Source organism: Microtus pennsylvanicus, chromosome 4, assembly GCF_037038515.1.
Source record: "Microtus pennsylvanicus isolate mMicPen1 chromosome 4, mMicPen1.hap1, whole genome shotgun sequence".
Classification (NCBI taxonomy): Eukaryota; Metazoa; Chordata; class Mammalia; order Rodentia; family Cricetidae; genus Microtus; species Microtus pennsylvanicus.
The window spans coordinates 82,691,807-82,710,895 of record NC_134582.1 but is presented as its reverse complement, the minus strand read 5'-3'; the positions used below and the strand labels follow the sequence as shown (position 1 = coordinate 82,710,895).

The 19,089-nt window shown below is 43.4% G+C and overlaps 1 protein-coding gene across 3 annotated transcripts in view; it reads right to left on the bottom strand.

Annotated features, from left to right (window-relative positions):
• Positions 1-43: 43 nt before the first annotated feature.
• The window catches only part of Kdm1b (lysine demethylase 1B), a 41,856-nt gene continuing 22,810 nt past the window's right edge, over positions 44-19,089 (bottom strand). For all 3 annotated transcript variants that reach the window (XM_075969664.1, XM_075969665.1, XM_075969663.1), the window contains exons 12-21: positions 17,287-17,424; positions 16,250-16,421; positions 12,618-12,745; positions 10,315-10,446; positions 9,891-9,965; positions 7,110-7,226; positions 5,937-6,062; positions 5,102-5,218; positions 3,681-3,833; positions 44-1,871 (exon numbers count right to left, since the gene is read on the bottom strand). In XM_075969664.1, coding sequence (XP_075825779.1) covers positions 1,788-1,871; positions 3,681-3,833; positions 5,102-5,218; positions 5,937-6,062; positions 7,110-7,226; positions 9,891-9,965; positions 10,315-10,446; positions 12,618-12,745; positions 16,250-16,421; positions 17,287-17,424 — 1,242 coding nt within the window. In that variant the 3' untranslated portion in view covers positions 44-1,787. The remainder of the gene's footprint in view (positions 1,872-3,680; positions 3,834-5,101; positions 5,219-5,936; positions 6,063-7,109; positions 7,227-9,890; positions 9,966-10,314; positions 10,447-12,617; positions 12,746-16,249; positions 16,422-17,286; positions 17,425-19,089) is intronic.

Sequence of the window (19,089 nt, the reverse complement as noted above, 5' to 3'; positions counted from 1 at the left end):
GGACCACTTTTGAAGTGATTGTTTGAAAAGACTGAAAACAAAGTTGACAGTGATGCTAAAACCTTTTATTAAGGGTATTTGCAAAAGTTCTTAAGCAGTTTTACATAACCATTCATGGTGTGTAGTTAAATCACTGTAAGTATACTTCTGCTCTGTAACTTTTTATGACAGGGTTTCTCTGTATAGCCCTGGCTGTCCTGGAACTCACTGTGTAGACCAGAGGCTGCCTTTGAACTCAGAGATTCCCCTGTTTCTGTCTCTCGAGTGCTGTGAGTAAAGGCGTGCAACACCACCGCCCGGCTCTCTAACAAAAATCTTAAAGAGGTTGAAAAACATAGCAACTCAAAAGTACCAAAGTTCCTGTAGAACAACATATGAAATTAAGTATGTCACTTAAAACTAAAATTTAAATACACATTTATACGAAATGGCATAATACAAGCTCAAGTGCCTAGAAACTAAATAACTTAGACTGAAATTTTAACATTTTGCATTTATCACTTCACACACACTAAACATTTTTAATTACTTACACTTTAAAGCAGAATACTTCCCTTATCAGTACCAATGAGTCTCAACAAATAACCTCTAAGTACAGTGAATGATTAACTTTTAAATATGTAGTCATTGGCTTGTGTCATGCCTTGACAGGGAGGGTTTATATCTAGACTGTCTAGAGCTCACTTCACTGTTAACAAGCTAATTTTGAATTTCAGAAATACCTAATTTCAAAAAGTGGCTTTAAAGTCCTTTGTAGCCCCCTTTTAAAAGCAGATCAATAATTCAAAGAACTGTTCAATAACTTTTTAAAACAAAAGCATATTTTTAGTTTGTCAACTGATGTCTCTTGGCAGAATAGGCATCTAAAAAACCCTGAAACCTATGTTTATTAAACAAACTTTAAATGGAAAAGTTTTTGCCATATTCAGACTTTAACATATGGCTTATAAAGTATGTGCTATGTACCAAGATAATTTTTTCTGCAGTTTTCCAGTGGACCTGCCTATGGGAAACTTACTGTAAACTATATAAAATATTAGAACTATAAAGTACTTTAAAAATAACAGGGGCTTTTAAATTATTCTGACAAGATTTTTGCCAAATTTTAAGTATACTGCCCACCCAAAAATGGTTTGTTTTATAGTGTGAAAACATTCTGTACCCATTGAGAATGTAACATACATACTCTCTTGTGTTGCTGATGAGTGCACAGACCTAAAATATCAAAATATACCTGAATCTTAAGTTTTGAATACCCAATGAAAAGAAATATGTAGTATAAAATAGCCTAGCTTAATGTCATACCTTCAAATTGTATCAAAAAAGAATTGAAAATTTTAAGAAAAGCCCAAAGATTGGAGCTGTGTAGAAATATTAAGGCTCATTGGTAAAGGGACTGAAAAATTGTCACAGAACACATGGCTTTCTAAGTTTCCTAGTGACTCCTGCTGGATGACGTGACTCATAATATAGGAAAAGAAATCTGCCAATGGGAATGGTCCAGTCTAAAGGGATCCATAAGTTCTCAATTTTAGGCTATACTGTGCGGCCTTCTGAAAACCACAGGACTTAGCACTAACTGGGCCTATGGAAAGATAAAATTCACTGTAAGTGCCTAGAAGGATTTTGAAAGTCAGTGATTTCAGAAGAGTGAAATGGGTTTGCATTTTCTTATCACCACAGAAACATTTCAATCTTACTATACAGTCTCCTCTCTTTTAACTTATGTTTCAAACTTTTCTATTTGGGACACAGAAGAAAGGTAGGTCCATCCATACATGTTCTATTTAAAAGGCTGCAATCTTGCTTGCTTCTCGAACGCCACTCAAATATGCCCCTGTAACAGTTTGTGGGAAATGTCTGTTGGTTGCCTGTGGGGGGGAAAAGAAACTGTTTCAGACTGTGCATAAAGAATTGATGACATCAACAACAGGTCATAAGACCTTGTACTTTTTTTTTTGGTCTACCTAAAAATGATTTATGTGTTTATGACAGAGCCTTGAACCTTGGCTTTAACAGACTTGTCCAGCATGCCAAGTACTGTGGCATTCATGGAAATACTATCTAGGACAGTAAAAGTAAGTACTGGGCTGGAAAGTCCAGATCACATAAGCCTCAGCGATGGGCGTTCAGAGAATGGGAATAACTACCCAGGGAAAGCAAAAAAGTCTAAATAAATCCTATCTTAGCCTCTAAAAAACTTACACCTCTAGAAGCAGATGGCAAATGCTGCCTTGTATGGCCATTATATACAATTTCCACAGCTGGCTTAAGGTGCCTTAAGATAAAGCCCGATTTGTAATCCCACATTACAATATAAAAAGTCTGACTGCTGATAGACTTGTAATAGAGCTTCCTTTATGATGGGACAGAGGACAGAAACTAACAAAAGGCAAACCAATTCTATAAGAATCTTTGGGGCTTGAAGCATAGTGCAAACAACACCTGGTTTCCAAAGCTCTAGGTGACAGATGCTGCTGTGCCTCCTCTGGTTGATAAAGTAATTCAAACACAAGGATCTACATGTTTATAAAACTTGATGTAGTGGCACGTTCTTGTACTCAATTCTAGGAAGGTGGCTCTCTAGGGTATGTTTTCTGCCCAGCAAGCATAATCCACTTGGTAACTCCAGCCTATGAAACCCTGTCTCCAAAACAACAGTAACAATACACCAAGGTGGACAGCTCCAGGGCGATGGCACACATTTCCCCACAAACATGCCCCTCTTCTCATAAAAACAGGCATCATGTTAAATAAAAAGCAAAGTTACTACCAAAAGGAAAGGTTCCCAGGCAGTGATGCCACTGCTGGAGCTCGGAAGGCGTCTCAAATGTGCTTTACAACCAGCAAGGGAAACAGGAAACATTTTTCAAAAGCCTAAATAACCAGTGATGGTGTCAGAATGGGGTGGCAACAAAAATTCTGGCAAGAAAATACTCATTCCAAGGTGAAAAGATTACCAAAAATCTCTCCCAAAGTTGAATAAAGAAATAAGAAAGGTTGGTAGTCCAAGAGTTTGAAGGACAGAAGATCTAAGGATAAAGAAAATGGGAGAATGTACTGTACTATAATCTCATGTCAGTGAATAGTGCAAAGACTCCAGGGTTTCAGATAATAAGCGAGCTAGGAGGGAGTATACTGTGAATTGGAGATGACTAAAGGCCAGGGGAGACAGGCACCAAAATAGCTATCAAAAAAGCAGGAAACTGTTTAATAATGGAACCCATGAACACCTTGGCTCAGCAATAAACATTACAATGCACACGACAGTTCACATACCAAGTGCGTTGGCTCACATCTGCAATCTCCAGAGTATGGGGCATTAGGATTGCTGCAATCCAGCCTGGACTACAGTGTGAGACCTGCTCTCAAAAGAGCACGGATACCAACTAAGTAAAATAGCTGCATTAAAAGAATGATGCATGGAGACTATGTAAGTCCTATTTTAACATAGCAAAGTAAGTCAGAGTCTAATATTAAATCATACAATGTCAATATAAGTACTTTAAGACAGAAAGATACATCTAAAGAATGATGTGTTCACAGGAAAACTAGACAATTAAAAATGGCTGCTAGCAGAAATATAAGACAGACTTTCAGAATGGAGACTTTCAACATGCTTGGCTTGAGTTTTAAGACTGAGCCACTTTAACTGAAAATACTGATGTCAAGATATGTACCTCACCAGCAAAAAAGACAGATCCTTGTATTTCTTCAGCAATGATGTCATAGGCCTCACCACTTCCAAATGTCTTGACAAAACTATATGCCATCTGGATCCATGGCTCTGTGCTCCATCGTGTGACAAAATACTTGGTGGGATCTGGGACCTCCTTGATGTGCAAACAAAAAATTATTTTAACAAAATGATTAAAAAGGAACTTGGATACACTACAACCCAGTTAGAAATAAACTTTTCCCTTCTAGGCCTCAGTTTACTGTGGCAGCCTGAGCAGCAGTGTCTCCTCCCTTCCTGTGCACTCTCTCCAGCCACACTTGATCCCTTCACATCTATGCTTCACCTGCCAAAGACACACTGTACAACGAGCTGCTACAGTGGCTGTAAACTAAACTTGATTTTGTCCACTGGCCTTGGACAAGTTTAACATGCAAAACACTTCCCTATAAACTACAGTTCCAAATAACTAAAAATACAGGTGAAATAACTAAATTCCAAATAACTAAAAACCCAAGCTGAGAATGACTGGCAGGATTGTATGACTAGTTAGATCTTTTCTTTTACAAAGAGCTGGTGACAGCTGAGTTCCCCTCAATTTAAATTCTGAGTCACTCCACTTCTATTTCTGCTCTTCATCAGGCTGCTTCCAGACCTCCAGGCAATGGGGAAGGTACCTGGAGCTCCTTGGAGAGAGTTGCTTATTGGTGCACTAGGAAATTTTAGAAAATGCCCAGTGGATAAGGGCAGTTCTGCCAAAGCATGAGGACCTAAGTGATCTCCAAGAACTTATATAGTGGAAGGAAGCTGTCCTCTGACCTACACATATGGGTAATAGTATGCACATTTAAATATAGTTATTTTTTTTAAAAAAAGAATGATAGTCAAAGCTGTTACATGGGAACTATAAAAAATGGCCTTTTACAGTCTTAGGAAAGGCAGGTAAGTATAAATGATGTGATGAGCAAAAAGTCTGCAGCTGTATAGCCCTGACAGATCCAAGTTTAATTACTAAGGCCATCTGAATGGAACTGGAAGTGTGAATCTTTACTGGGTAACTGGATTACAAAAGACATGTTAGAGAAGGCCTAATTCAGTACAGAAGGGAAAGTATTTGAGGATACCAAGGAAAACATCTGTAAGCCATGAAGAGTCTACAGAGACCAACCCAGTTAGACATCTTCATCCTGGGCCTGAGCTTGTAGAACTATAAAAGAATAAGTCTCGGCACCATGCTCTGGCATTTTGCTATGGCAGCCCTGATACTCAGCTGGGTACTCAGGTGGAGATGGTAACTGCAAGGAAAACCAATCTGGCCTGTCTTGATCCCTTGGTATTCAGTGACACTGACTGGCTTCCAGTTCCACCTGCTCACATCCCTTCCACAATAAGCACGTTTATCCTATCAAGGAGGGTTTTTCTCACCTGCTCCTTAAACAGCTCCCGAAGGATGCCCATGCACTGCTGCAACACCTGCTTGTCATCCATGGTCCTGAGGGATGCTACTGCCTCCCCTGTGATCACGGACATCAGTACACTCTGCTGCTTTTGCAGGCACACAGGGAAAAGCACAGGGCACTTGCTGTAAAGGCTCAGTTCCACATACAATATCACTGTGTCCCATTGCCCTTTCTCTTCAGTCCCCATCCATTCTCATGCACACTCACTGCCCCACGAGCATAAACACTCATGAAATAATACAAAGGTCAAATTCAAGGTTCCCTTGGCTGTTTATGAAATTTTGTTGGAGAAGCAGCAGAAAGACTGAGAAAGAAATCTGCAGGAATAACTAAATAAGGGATTATAGGCTTCTACCTGAAACCCTTTAAAGCATTTCCCCAAAATGGGGGGAAGCAGGAAACAGTGGCGAGGCTCCTTTTTTACAGCACAGTTGTCACAGCTTTCTACTCATCTGTTCTCATACAGCCCTCACACGGACCTCCCCTACCTAACCTAGCTCAGCGTTGGTCCACTGACTTACTGTGGTGTCACCGACCTTTCGTGAGGAATTCACTTTCAACCTGAAATAAGCTTTCATGATCATTGACTCAAGCCCCACAGAGCAGAACTGATACTTTTAAGAAAACAGGGCAAGGATTGGGACTCTTTTCCCAAAGAAAATGTCCCAATCAGTGCATCCTCCCTAGCATATAAACACATACCACAGATCTACACAACCATCACTCATTCCTGCTCATGGTACATAATGCATAAACCCTAACATTCAAAAAGGAACTCAAACCACACCACAACATTTTACCTGGGGGTCCAGGTCATAGTATACAGCAAAGAGCCCTCGTTGGCTGGCACTGGGAGGAACATGACCAAAAAAGTCAGCCCCTTGAACTTTACTGTCCCAAAATCTATATGGAAACTGCAAGGCAATCTGGAAAGCAAGCAGGGAGAATAAGTCCACCCTGTGTCAATCATTGGCCATCTTGACACGTGTTGGGGACTGCAGACCCTCAGACCCTGAATTTTCTGTGACCCTTTGCCTGCCGGAGTAAACAACTTGTTTTCCTATGCTTGCAGCTGCTCTGAGCACAAGACCATCATGAGTTAGTTCCTGATGGCAAGGGAGTGGTTTCTGGTGGGCTTGCAGCTAAAAAGTCCCTAGAGCTAGGGCGTGGCCATCAGTCAAAAAGAGCCCTATCTAAGCTGCCCTGTAATACAGTAAAAAGGGCATTCTTGTTTCAAGGATGACCCATGTCTGTGTGAGAGTGTGTGTGTGTGTGTTTCAATCTCCAGCCCCTTGCCTGACTCGCAAACCATCCCATGGTAGATAGGTGGTACAGGTGGTATGGTACAGACACAACCTAGAAGTCTACTCACAGACAATTGCACTAGATTCAAAACTGCCCACCTATTTAATCCTGAGCTCCATAAGCTACACACCACTCAAAAGGCCTTCTAGTATCTGCAGCATGGCCTTTACTACTAAGGGAGCCCACAACATGGACATGGGAAACAAAACAAATTAAGAGCTGCTTATAGCAAAGTCAAACTCAGATGACTAGATCATTTCTCAGCTGGGCTTGGTAGGCAGGGGGATAATCTCAGCACTTGATAGGTGGAGGCAGGAAAATCAAGGCTTCAAATCTACCCCTAGCTACACAGTTTGAAGGCAGTCTAGACTACATGAAACCTCATCTAAGGGTTCAAGAGAACTAAAAGTCAAAATGGAATTCAGCTAGCCTTTTTTATCCAAATTATATCAGAAATTTTTAAATAAGGCTAAACTTTTTAAAAAATATCTTTCCTGCCCCCATTTTTTAACTGATTAAAATTAATTGTTTGACATACATGTATATAGTACATTCTGTTTACCCTTACTCCCTTTTGTTTGCCTAACTGTACAAAAAGGTTATTATCCAAACAAAGCCATCAGCCGGCACTGGTCTTGGAGTTCTGAGGCTAAGGTAATTTAGGTCACCTTTTCAATGATGCCTGCACCCAGGCTATTGATGGCCTTCATCTTCTTCTCTGACAATGGAGGATTAAACTGGATGGCACCTCTCTGTAGAATGGCTAGTGGCACCGTGACCAGTACCTGCGGGAAACAATTCACATAGCATCTGAGACCACCCACCAACCAACACCTGAACATCCTCTCTGCTCTGCTTCCGGCTGTAAAACTGCCAATATCCCACTTTATGTTCTAAGAATGGGGTGGTATTTGAGCTCACATAGGTTGTTCATTACACAAGAGTGCCTAGCTGAGCAGAAGTGGCAGTCACACGGGAGTGTACACAAGAACCTTCTCGATGGCTAATGGTAAGCTGGGTCGGGAGGGTAGCAGACTTCATCTCTGAAAAGCAGCACTATTTATGGAAGTGGTCCAAGCATGATGGTAAACACTTGTAATCCCAGCACTCTGGAGATAAAGACCAAGATGATCAAAGCCATCTTGTTGTTATATCTGGACTATATAACAAATTGAAGACCAACTGGATAATAATAATAAAAAAAAAGATTTTAAGTAATTTTAAAGGTCAAATTGAACTCTCAGCTGGGTATGGTAGCACAACAATCCTAGCACTTACAAGGTTAAGGCCAACCAAGGCGACATACCAAGGACCTATTGGGGAAAAATGGGATCCTTGAAGCCACATAATAAAAACAAACCATCAAGAATAACTGCTGTCTCAACTTCCATTCAGAAAGTTCTGGTTCCAGAATCAACCAAGAAGTCATCACTACTACCAGCACCAGAATCACCCTACATAGAGAAAGACCTGCACCAACAAAACAGATGTCCTCTGCCCCGTCTTTTGGCTTCATAGGACCTCTGCTACCCCTGCTACAGCAGAACCAAGCACTTTAACCACTGTGCTGGCAGCAGAGGCAGCAACAGTGAAGCAAAGCCAGACAGGCTGCACCTCCCAGATGTGTATGCGACTGGTTGGATGTCACAAGGAGAACCTTAGAGGCAAGGGAGTCTGCATAAGAGGAAGGGAAGGAACTACAGCTGCCTTTCAATACCTGCAGGACTAGATGAAACACGAATGCACTGGAATCTCAACAGCCTCAAACCCTCCACGTACTTGGTTTAACCGCTGGTTCCTGGATCAGAGTAAGTCCAGAGTTGTTCTGAGTTCTATTCGTATGCACTAGCATCCACACGACCAACAAAACAGTCAGTGCCAAACAGCAGCTGACACGACAACTGCCAAAAATAAGTTCTACAAGTCTTACTAACAAAACTTTCCAAAGTATAAACTCTTGAGTAAGCCACTAGTGGTATAAACTCCCGCTGGTAGGACAGTGAGGCTCATTATCTGTGAAAGTAACCTAGACAGTCAGTCTGTCCAGCTGGGCTGCACAGCAGGAAGACTCCCAATACAAACGGTGATGAGTATTAGCCGTATAATAAGAATATCTGCTTTAAACATTTTAAAGTGTGGTTTGCACCTATGTTGACTCGTCTGGAAGTCCTAAAAACATGGGCTCAGGAGTGCATATGTCTAGCCAACATCAGCAGAGGGAGAGGGTGACCAGGCAGGGAAATACCAAGTAGCATGTTATCCTTGACACTAAAATGCAGACACACAGAATTCGTTCCCTTGAATTGAGCTGAATTGTAATTTAAAAAGCCCATACTTAAAATGCTAGCCTTTGGAGGAAGTTACATAGTAGGAGCTTACAGTGGACACGACTGCCCAGTGGCTCCCAGCAAGCTACACAGAGAATAAGAGGCTTGAAAAACGAGAATCCTTACAGGGCCCTGAGAAGCACTGCATGGTCTCCCAGCCAGCTGATGACACCTCCAACCCATTGTATCTCTAGGCCCCATCCTCCCTGTGTGAGATGCACTCCTTTGATTCTGTATGAATATTCAGGACCATGAAAGCTGTCAGATGATAGAGAGAAAGCAAAGCTAGTCTGCCAGCAGGTGACAGGGTCCATCCGTGAGATCTCTTCATCATCATTTCAACTCCAGAAATAACCAAGCTTTCAGGGTAGCTGCCTTCATTTTCTAGTACCACGCTTCACATTGGAATGTTAGCAACTAGACTCAGCATCTTGCACTATCCACCTATTGAAGCTGGCTATCAAGAGTCCAAACTACATCGAAGTACTTAAGCTCCAGGAAAATACAGTTTCTTTTTTTTTTTTTAAATATTTATTTATTTATTATGTATACAATATTCTGTGTGTGTGTCTGCAGACCAGAAGAGGGCACCAGACCTAATTACAGATGGTTGTGAGCCACCATGTGGTTGCTGGGTATTGAACTCAGGACCTTTGGAAGAGCAGGCGATGCTCTTAACCTCTGAGCCATCTCTCCAGCCCAGGAAAATACAGTTTCAAGACAAGAACTTGAATTTGAAAAGGGTTCCAGCATCCCTTTCAATCCTAAGGGTGCTGTGCTATATAACTTTCCAAACTCATATGATCAAGGCATTTTCAGGAGGAAGAACTGGGGACAACATGCAGGTCCTCACACTGGAACTCAATCGCCAGCCCTGGGAATTTTCTTATTCAATTATTCGGCCGACTACAGAACCCACTTTAAGGAACACAGAACTCCATCTTCCATGTGTTTAGACAGTATTTGAATATTTGAGATTTGTAAGCTACTCACGACTTGTGAGTAGATCTGCTTCATTAGAAACCAACAAGTCTCTAGGCAGACTCCAAGGACAAACTGCTTGATGGCAAAGATGGCCCTTGGTAGTACGGTGCTCTATCCTAGTGGGACCCCAGCACCTACCTTTTGTGCAGAATACCCTATACCGTCTGTCGTGGTAACTTGCACTTCATCTCCAGTATAATCTATACTTTGCACCTGTTCAAGACAAACATTTAGCAACACTGTGAGGGTCAGGACCTTTCCCACGGTGTGTTTATGTTACAGCTCAGGCTATGCAGAGGAGGGTGTACTGGGCATGCAGCATTCTTGAGTGGTTACAGCTGAACTCAGTTAAAGTTTATAAGCATGGCAAGATAATAGAAAACGCTTTATTATAGCACAAAGTAAGGCAGATCATTTCTGAAACTATGAAGATATGAGGTGAAGAACTTAGTGTTGAATTAGGTCTAGCGAGGTCATGAGCTACGAAACCCTGTATTGTTCTTAAAACCACATCCTCCCAAAACTTCACATCCTCCCCAGTCTCCCACCCATCCAAACTCACTGGAGATTTGAGGCGAATGTCGAGCCCTTCAGCCAGTTTTTCAATGATAGCAGAGTATCCAGGAGTTAGAAGAGTATGGTCACCAGCAAACTGGGCAAAGAATTCATTGTGGTCCCAGGAGCGAGCAGACACCTAGGAAACAATACAGCATGTTAGGAAGCCATACTGTAAACCTACAAGCTGCTCCTGAGGACATCAGGGAAAAAAAAAAAGTTCCAGGTGGAGAATACCAACCCCAGGCAGGAGGAGAGTACCAATCACAGAGGAAATGAGGACAACCAACCAGCCCCAGGGTACACCAGTGCCTGGGGAAGGCAAACTATGTGACAAACAGAAAAGCTTACATTAGAACAAATGATCTAAACAGACATGGCAGCTCATGCCTCTAGTTCTAGCACCTAGAAAACTGAGGTATTGCCCTAACTTCCAGGTCAGTTAGTCTACAGAGTAAGACTTTGTCTCAAAATAAATACAAGTGGACAGCACCTGAGGAACAGTACCTGAGATTGTCCTCTGGTCTACACATGCACGTACTCACCCACACACATGACAAATGGGAGAAGGTTTAATTATTTCAGAATAGGTACCACTTATTGATTAAAGAAAAAAAATGTTTACTTGAAGCATCAGATGAAGGGGGCTCCTGCACAGCGGGGGCTCCCTCCCAGACCCCAGATTAGGCACAAAGCACACCCAAACACCCCTGCTCACAGAGAACCTTTATTTAGCAGGCAAGAAAAGTTAAAGTGGCTGCTCTGACTCTGGCAGAAAAGCAGCCGCAAATGACCTCGTAGGTGTAAGTTTTAAGAGAAGAGAAGGGAGGCCTGCATTAGAATGGGCTGGGATGCTGTGGTAAAGGAGACAGGTACAGGGGAGAGAGGGGGAAGGAACAAGAGAAAGGGGGCAGGGGTGTGTTCCAGAGGGACAAAGGACTGCCTCTGAATAGAGAGCGACAGACATAGCACATAGACAAATGGCAGTTTAAAAAAGTAAAGGGGGAGACCTCGTGTTAGGAAGAGATATTTCATTTTAATTGGGCATATGAATTAGGTGAGCCCAACGGGCCTTCAGATTGCTGGACTTCAATTCTTCAATAGCTGGACGCTGGGAGTCAGCCTTAGGAGATGGAAGTGGGTATAAGCCTCGGTAGCTAGCGTTAGGAATGTAAGCTAACAGTTTTTACAAGGCAGAGGGAACAGGAGAAGGGCAAGGCCTGCCAGGGCCACGTGCTAGAGCAGGCAAAGTCCGTTCATCAGCAACTCTGGTGAAGGCAAATCCATGGAGGTCAAACTGCACGCATTTTTTTCCAACTCCACAGGAATATCCGCCAAATTTCTATCCTCAACACGGGTAGGAGTTCCATAAAGGCCAAGACCCAGCACATTTGGGGGAAATGGTTCAATCCAAACTGTAACGCAGAGTAGCATGGAGATGGCGGTGTTCTCAAGACTGCTTCCTAGCAGGGGAGTGGACTGTTGATCGCAGCTGGCTGAGTTAGGCCAGCTTGAAATTCACTTCTGCAGACCAACAGGACAGAAGTGCAATGCTACAACTTTAGTTTCTTGGAGCAGTGTTTGTAAACAGTATGTCCCCACTAAAATGACTCTCAGGGCCCCTGCACAGGGTTAAGAGCAGCAAAGGAAAGGCTCTTGGTCCTTTTCAGGTCCAGCGCAGCATCCCTCCCTTCTTGGAGTGTACAGACTGAACTTCTTCACAGGCAATATGGTGATACATGTCTATAACACTATCACCTGGGAGGCTGAGGGATGAGAAACCTGAGTTCGGGTCCAGTTGGTGCTACCAAGCAATATTTAACTTTACAATCAGATAAACTACCAGCCAAGTGGCGGTATGTGCCTGTATCCCCAGCAACATGGGAGGTGGTGAAAAGAAGAGCTGGCGCTATATGGCCAGTTCAAACCCAGCCTGGATTACACAAACGGCCAGGAAGATGGCTCTCTGGTTGAAAGTGCTTGCTGCATAAGCCTAGGAGCAGAATTTAGTCAGAGTTTTTACAGTGAAGGCGTAGAACCAGCTCTGGAGGGCTGGCCTCTAACCAGTGTATACATGCAGCGGCACTCAAGCAACTGTACAGATACATACGGGACAGGGAGATGCAAAGCTCACTGACCAGCAAGCCTCCTCTCTGCCTCCTCAACACTGAGATCATAAGCACACACATCTGGTTTTCTCAGGGGTCCTGGGGATCCGAACTCAGATCCACACGCTTATACAGCAGCACTTTACTGAATGAGCCCTCTCCACAGCTGCACACCAGAGTATCTGAGGACCAACGGGCTTACCTGGTGCAGGCTGCTGCCACAGGCGTACTCCAGGTTGCTCAGGTGGAACTGCAGCACCTGTCCTTCCAGCTCACTGAACTGGATGCCAGATTCCTTCACAAAAGCTTGGTAGATCTCCTCTATCTTCTCTGTGGTGAGAACGGATCAGAACAAAATAATCAGCTGAGGAGCAATTTCCTGTCCAATTCCTGATCCTGCTTTCCCCAAAAGAGCCCAAAACTTCCAGTCTTACCCAAGTAAACTCAGGAATAAATAGAATGCAATATATTCTTAATGGGGCCAACTCCTCAGCAAGCAAACACATTTTTTTCCAAGACAGGGTTTCTCTGTTGCTTTGGAGCCTATCCTAGAACTAGCTCTTGTAGACCAGGCTGGCCTCGAACTCACAGGATCTGCCTGCCTGCCTCTGAGTGCTGGGATTAAAGGCATACACCACCACCATCCAGCTGCAAATGCTTAATCTTGATGGAAACGAAAGTTGGCCATTAAAAAAAAACATGTTAAGCGCCTGCTTAGTTGAGAAGCTGTCTCCTCTGCTCCAGAGGTGGAAAAAGTCCCCTTACACATGCAGACAGGATCACCAATGCCTTTTCTGCTCTGACTGCTGTGGCCTTGAAGCTCCTATATCATCTCCCCTCAACCAACGGAAATATGGAAGACGGCTCAAGTGCAGTCTCTCCTGTGGCCTTTTGCTGCATCAGCAATCTTTCTCAACACCACTAATGATCACACAGTTAAGTTCCAAAAGCTGACTGAGCAGGGTGGGCCTGCTGGCTTCACCCAAGTAGCAACTATGACCTACTCACTTTGAGGCTTGGCCACACAGCTTTCAAATCCATTCAGGGTAAATTCTAGCCCTGCTAGACTTACTTCTCCTGCTGTTGAGTTTAAGTACAGCCTCCAGCGCCTGGGTCTTCCATGCCTTACAGTCTAGTGTTATCTAGCGGCTGCCTCAGCCCCCCCCCCCCCCAGTGCTGTATTACAGGTGTGTACAGGATTTATCTATCCCATTCAAATGGAATTTTAACTATAGACATTCCTGTGAAATTGTTCTGATTGGCGTAACTAAACGATAATGGGGGGTTGCACACTTGGCATCTGAGGGCTCTGGTCTAATTCCAAGCATTTTAGTCCACTTTGGTAACTGTTTAGTGACGACAATCATCCACATACATCACAGACTCCAGGTTTCTATGAAGTGCTGTGTACCTACCTGACTAGAACCACCAGTGAGCATCTGTTGTTGTTTTCAGAGCTGGAAAATGGACTCAGCACCTTGGGCAGGGTAGACAAACGGTTTCTTACTAAGCACTAGCCTGAGCCCTCGGCTTTCTGGGACAAGGTACGTTATGTATTAACAGTATGTAGCCGGTGTGTGTGTGTGTGTGTGTGTGTGTGTGTGTGTGTGTGTGTGTGTGAGAGAGAGAGAGAGAGAGAGAGAGAGAGAGAGAGAGAGAGAGAGAGCGAGCCAATGTGTGTAACTCTAGATCCCAACTCAGCCTCAATTCCAAATTCTCACTAAAATGTTGTAATTCTTAACTAATTTGTCATATCGAGATACCCAGATTTCTGCCCTGGTGTCTTGAGCTCTGTCACTTTCAGAGCCCTTTGCAGCAGCCCCATTCCTGCCTGCTGATAGTCTCTACATTCCTGTCACTTAGTGAAAAAGAGAGACACCATTGTCACAGCCCAGCATAAAATCAAGCACAAGCAGACTAAAAGGGGCTTCAACTAGCTAATAACCTAATTGTCACATAAGTAATATCTTATAATTTTAGTACATATTCCTTGTGAAATGACCTGTAGCCCCAAAGCCTCCCCCTCTCTCTCTCCTGCTATACCGAGACTGCAGACAACTGATAGGCAGAATATAACCATAACTTCATACAGATATATGCATGCATTATCAAAACTTTTTAAATAGAATACTAAGCTTAAGCAATTATTTATAAATTATTCTTAGGCCTCCTTTAATGTTTTAAAACAAGGTCAGGAGAAAAGCTGTAACAAGGCAAGTAACTAAGAAAGAGATGTGAAGAGAAACGGCCATTGAGAAGAGAGCTGGGCGTGACGATGAGACCACCTGAAATCCCAGCACTCTGGAGGCTGAGGCAGGAGGACGCAAAAAGAAAAGAAAAATGTAAACTTTGGAGACTTCGAGTGGGCCTAGTAATTTTAGTTTCAAGAGATTAACAACTGGTCAATTGGTCTGGACACTACACATCTTATTCAATGGTCCGGCTGCCTAGAGGGCATTCCTGAGAATTCTGTCAGGGTTCGTCTGCCAACACTTTTTTCCAACAATGATCTGACTGTGAGTCAGGTCTCTCAAAGGCGGCAGAGGAGGAGGGAGAGACATGCCCTGTGTGCCCATTAATTTAAATTGTCAACTTGATACAAAGTAGCATCTCTTGGGAATGAAAGAAATTCAGTGAGGGATTACACATATCAGGCTGTCTGTGGGGGACTGTCTCAGCTGCCTTAACGGATGTGGGAAAACAAAACCTCAAAGTGGGCAGCACCACTCCTGGGCTTTGGGACTGGGCTGTTGTTAAAGCACGGAAACCACGCTGAGCAGAATGCACACATGCGTTCTTTTCCTGCTCTGGATGGTGGATGTGATAGGACTTGCCCACTATGATGGACTATAACTTAAGCTAAATAACCCCTTTCTTTCCTACGCTGCTTTCTGTCAGAGTACATCCCAGTAACAGAGAGGAAAACCAAAACACCTAGCTACTGAAATAAAGTACAATATCAGTTGAAGAACTGAGAACACGCTTGTCAAAATACACGGTTAAAGAGATTAACATATTAAAGAGTTAAAACATTCACACTTCAAAAAAAAAATCATGCTTCCAAGAACTACAAATGAAAAATGCAGATCACAAAATTGCAAGTTACATAAACAGAAATGTAAGGGGCAGTACACAATGTCCCAGCCGGTACCTTCATGGAAATGGGTCGCCATAAGAAGTCAAGGGTTGGGGCTGGAGAGATGGCTCAGAGGTTAAGAGCACTGGCTGCTCTTCCAGAGGTCCTGAGTTCAATTCCCAGCAACCACATGGTGGCTCACAACCATCTGTACTGAGATCTGGCACCCTCCTCTGGCATGCAAGAATACATTGAGGCAGAATGTTGTATACATAATAAAATAAATCTTTAAAAAAAAAAGTCAAGGTTTTAAGAGCTGTGATTATTATTGCCCATTTAAGTACCACAAAGTTCTGATTTTATACGCTTACTTTAAAATATGCATTAAGCAAAACATATTTAAAAAAACAATCTATTATAGCTGAAGTCAAAGAAAGGAAAGAAATACTGATATTCAGAGACCTTCAGAAGGCATATATGGGCTAACAACCGTAACCACATACATGGAGGGCTTATCACAGGTTTAAAGTAAGTTTTTCTGGGAGACTGAAATAAATGTTTAGATAATTTTGTTAAACAATACGCCACTCAAAGTAAGATGTGTTTCTGTGTGTATGCGTGCACACACGTGAACTTCCCCAGGGAAGTTCTGCCCATCTCTGAGAAAATCTGCAGCATTCAGTGAGAGTAATGTATGTCAAGACTGGCCCTCCTGCAGATACTACGAGGGAACCATCACACCACCGTTCTCCCCATACCTCCTAAAGGGACATCTTGGAGCAGAGTCTTATCCTTCCTCCACTCAGAGACAACATCCAAGAGAGCATTAAAATGAAAATCCATGCGCTTGTCAATAGTGGGGTCAGTTATCCGTCCACCTTCCTGAATTAAGTCACATCTTTCTCCCAACTTATGCATGCTGATGCCAAGCTTCAAAATAACAAGAAGAACAGGGTGAAAGTCTTTCCTGGAAAAAAATACCTACAAGTTCTAAACTGACGTTAGGCAGCGCTCTCATGAAAAGAGTCTAAGAACTCAAAACAGCAGCTGTGTGCTCGCTGGGGGACAGCCAAGTGAGGAAGCAGAAATAGAATGAAGTCAGGAACACCCCACTCTATGGGACATGAGGGTGACAACAGCAGCTTCCAGGCAATGCACTCTAAATTCTCAGCTCATGTTTCAGGTGCTGTGGGCTGCCTGTCCTTACTAAGCACTCTGTCGCTGCTTCAGATCTTCATGCAAATGATCACATACACTCAGAGAAGCACAAACCTTCAGGGGAAAACAATCACCTTAGACCTAGCAGGTCGGCAAGATAACAGACAGGGTGCTAGAAGACACCTGCAGAGAAATACTCTACTTTGTAAGTATTAACTGTGCCCAAATGTTGCATGTAAACTAGCTCATGAATATTTGGGGCATACTTACACTAAAAAATTTACTTGTTTGAAAGACAAACCTACCTAAGAATCCTACATTTTCACCTGATACACCTAGCAACCCTGGGCTTGATTATGAACCAACTAAGTGGCTTGAAAATGATCCAGAAATAAAGATCTTGGGGAAAGTCTTTTAAATGCCTAACGGGAAAGGCATCCATGTAACCATTATTATATACTTTGCAGAAGGTATGAAGGAAATTATGTATGCTGTCTACTCTGGAAACATATTAATGTACTTAGTGCACCCCAGCACTGAGGATGGAACTAGGCAGGTGCTTTACCATGGGGCCGTTACCCCCAGTCCATACTAACGCTCTATGCAAGCAGAGCCCACAAGTCTTCAGGACACTCACTTGCTCACACATCAGTGCTACTGGGTTATTAATACAGCCATTGACAATCTGGGGTCCTCTTCCCACCACGACACCTTTAAAAGACTTGTCATCCCAGACTCGGCCTCCAATTCGACCTTTGGCTTCCAGTACAGTCACCTAGAAAGACAATTGGGATCGAAACAGAACAGTCATACCAGAAGCAGAATTACAAAAACAGAGTGACAGTGTTAAACAACCCCATGCTCAGAGATTCAGTTCCACAGAAACAACTACAGCAAGTATGACGAGAACCAGGTACACATTTAGACCAGCCTAGCTTCAGCAAGGAGTGGGTGGGTGGTCTTACACCACTCCTCTCACATCAGGTAAGATTCAGTGACTGAGAGCACTCTGGGGTTTGAGGCAGGACGACTGCCATGAATTCAAGGCCACTCTGGGCTACGTAGTGAGCTCTAGGCCAGCACTGGCTACAGAGTGAGACCCTATCTCAAATACATTATAAAACAAGAGAAAGATCTGATGAATGAGTAAATCCACCACTGAATTTTAAACAGCATTCTACAAGTTATTTTTTTACTTAATGTTATGTGTTTTGTGGAAATACACACGTCTGTACCACATGTCATGCAGTGCCTTTAGAGGTCAGAAGAGGGCATCAGATCCCCTTGTAACTGGAGTTACAGTCTGTTGTTGGGAGCCACGACATCAGCGCTAGGAATCAAACCCAGGTGTTCTGGAAGAGCAGCCAGTGCTCTTAACCACTGACTCAACTCTCCAGCCCCTGCGTCAGTTTGTTTTTCCAATTTTAACTTGTGTGGCAGTGGGTATATTTATGTCTGTGCATGTGTATACAGGTGTACTTGACTGTATATTCTGAGACAGGCTACCTCTCACTGAACCTGGAGCTCCACTTTACCTAGGCTGGCTGGGTAGCAATCTCCTAGATCCACTTGCCTCTCTTCTCCCAGACTGTTGGGATAATAGACACACTCTGCCACCTCTAGCATTTCTGTGAAAGCAGGGAATCTGAACTCAAGGCTTCATGCTTTTACAGCACACAATTTGTCTACAAAGCCATCTCCCAAGACCCTAGAAATCACATTAAAATCTAGTCTAAGTCATGAATGTAAACCCAGCATTTAGGGGGTTGAGGCAGAATGCTCAAGCGTAAGGCCATTTTGTATTACTTGGGAATTCTTCGTCTCAAACAAAGCAAACAAAAACTATGTTCAAGCCTGGCGGTGGTGGTGCACGCCTTTAATCCCAGCACTCAGGGGGCAGAGGCAGGCGGATCTCTGTGAGTTCGTGACCAGCCTGGTCTACAAGAGCTAGTTCCAGGACAGGCTCCAAAACCATAGAGAAACCCTGTACCAAAACAAAACAAAACAAAACAAACAAACAAAAAAACTATGTTCAAGAGCTGAATTTTCCACCAAATACCCGTTCTTCAGTGTTGCTAGGACATTTTCAACTATGGAAGTATGACCTTAACAGAGTTGGCTGAGTCCAGACAGTCCACCCCCATCTCCAAATGTCTAATGCCAGTGAGATGCAAAACTGCTCTCTGGCAGCAGGCCAGGTTTCTGCATGACCCCAGGATTCCAAATGCCCTTGCTCTGGGGGTTGCAGTAGGTTGCAACTTGAGTGCTCCTTGCTGCAGTATCAGTCATACCTCTGGAAGCGCTACTCTGAATTGCTCTCTCCAGTTAACCGCTGCCCAGGTTACCCAGAACACTCTGCTGTCTAACCTTAAGGGGACGGATGGTCTCCTAGGCTATCACAATCACTTGAGAGAGTAATGAGTCCTCTGGGACCTCCCCC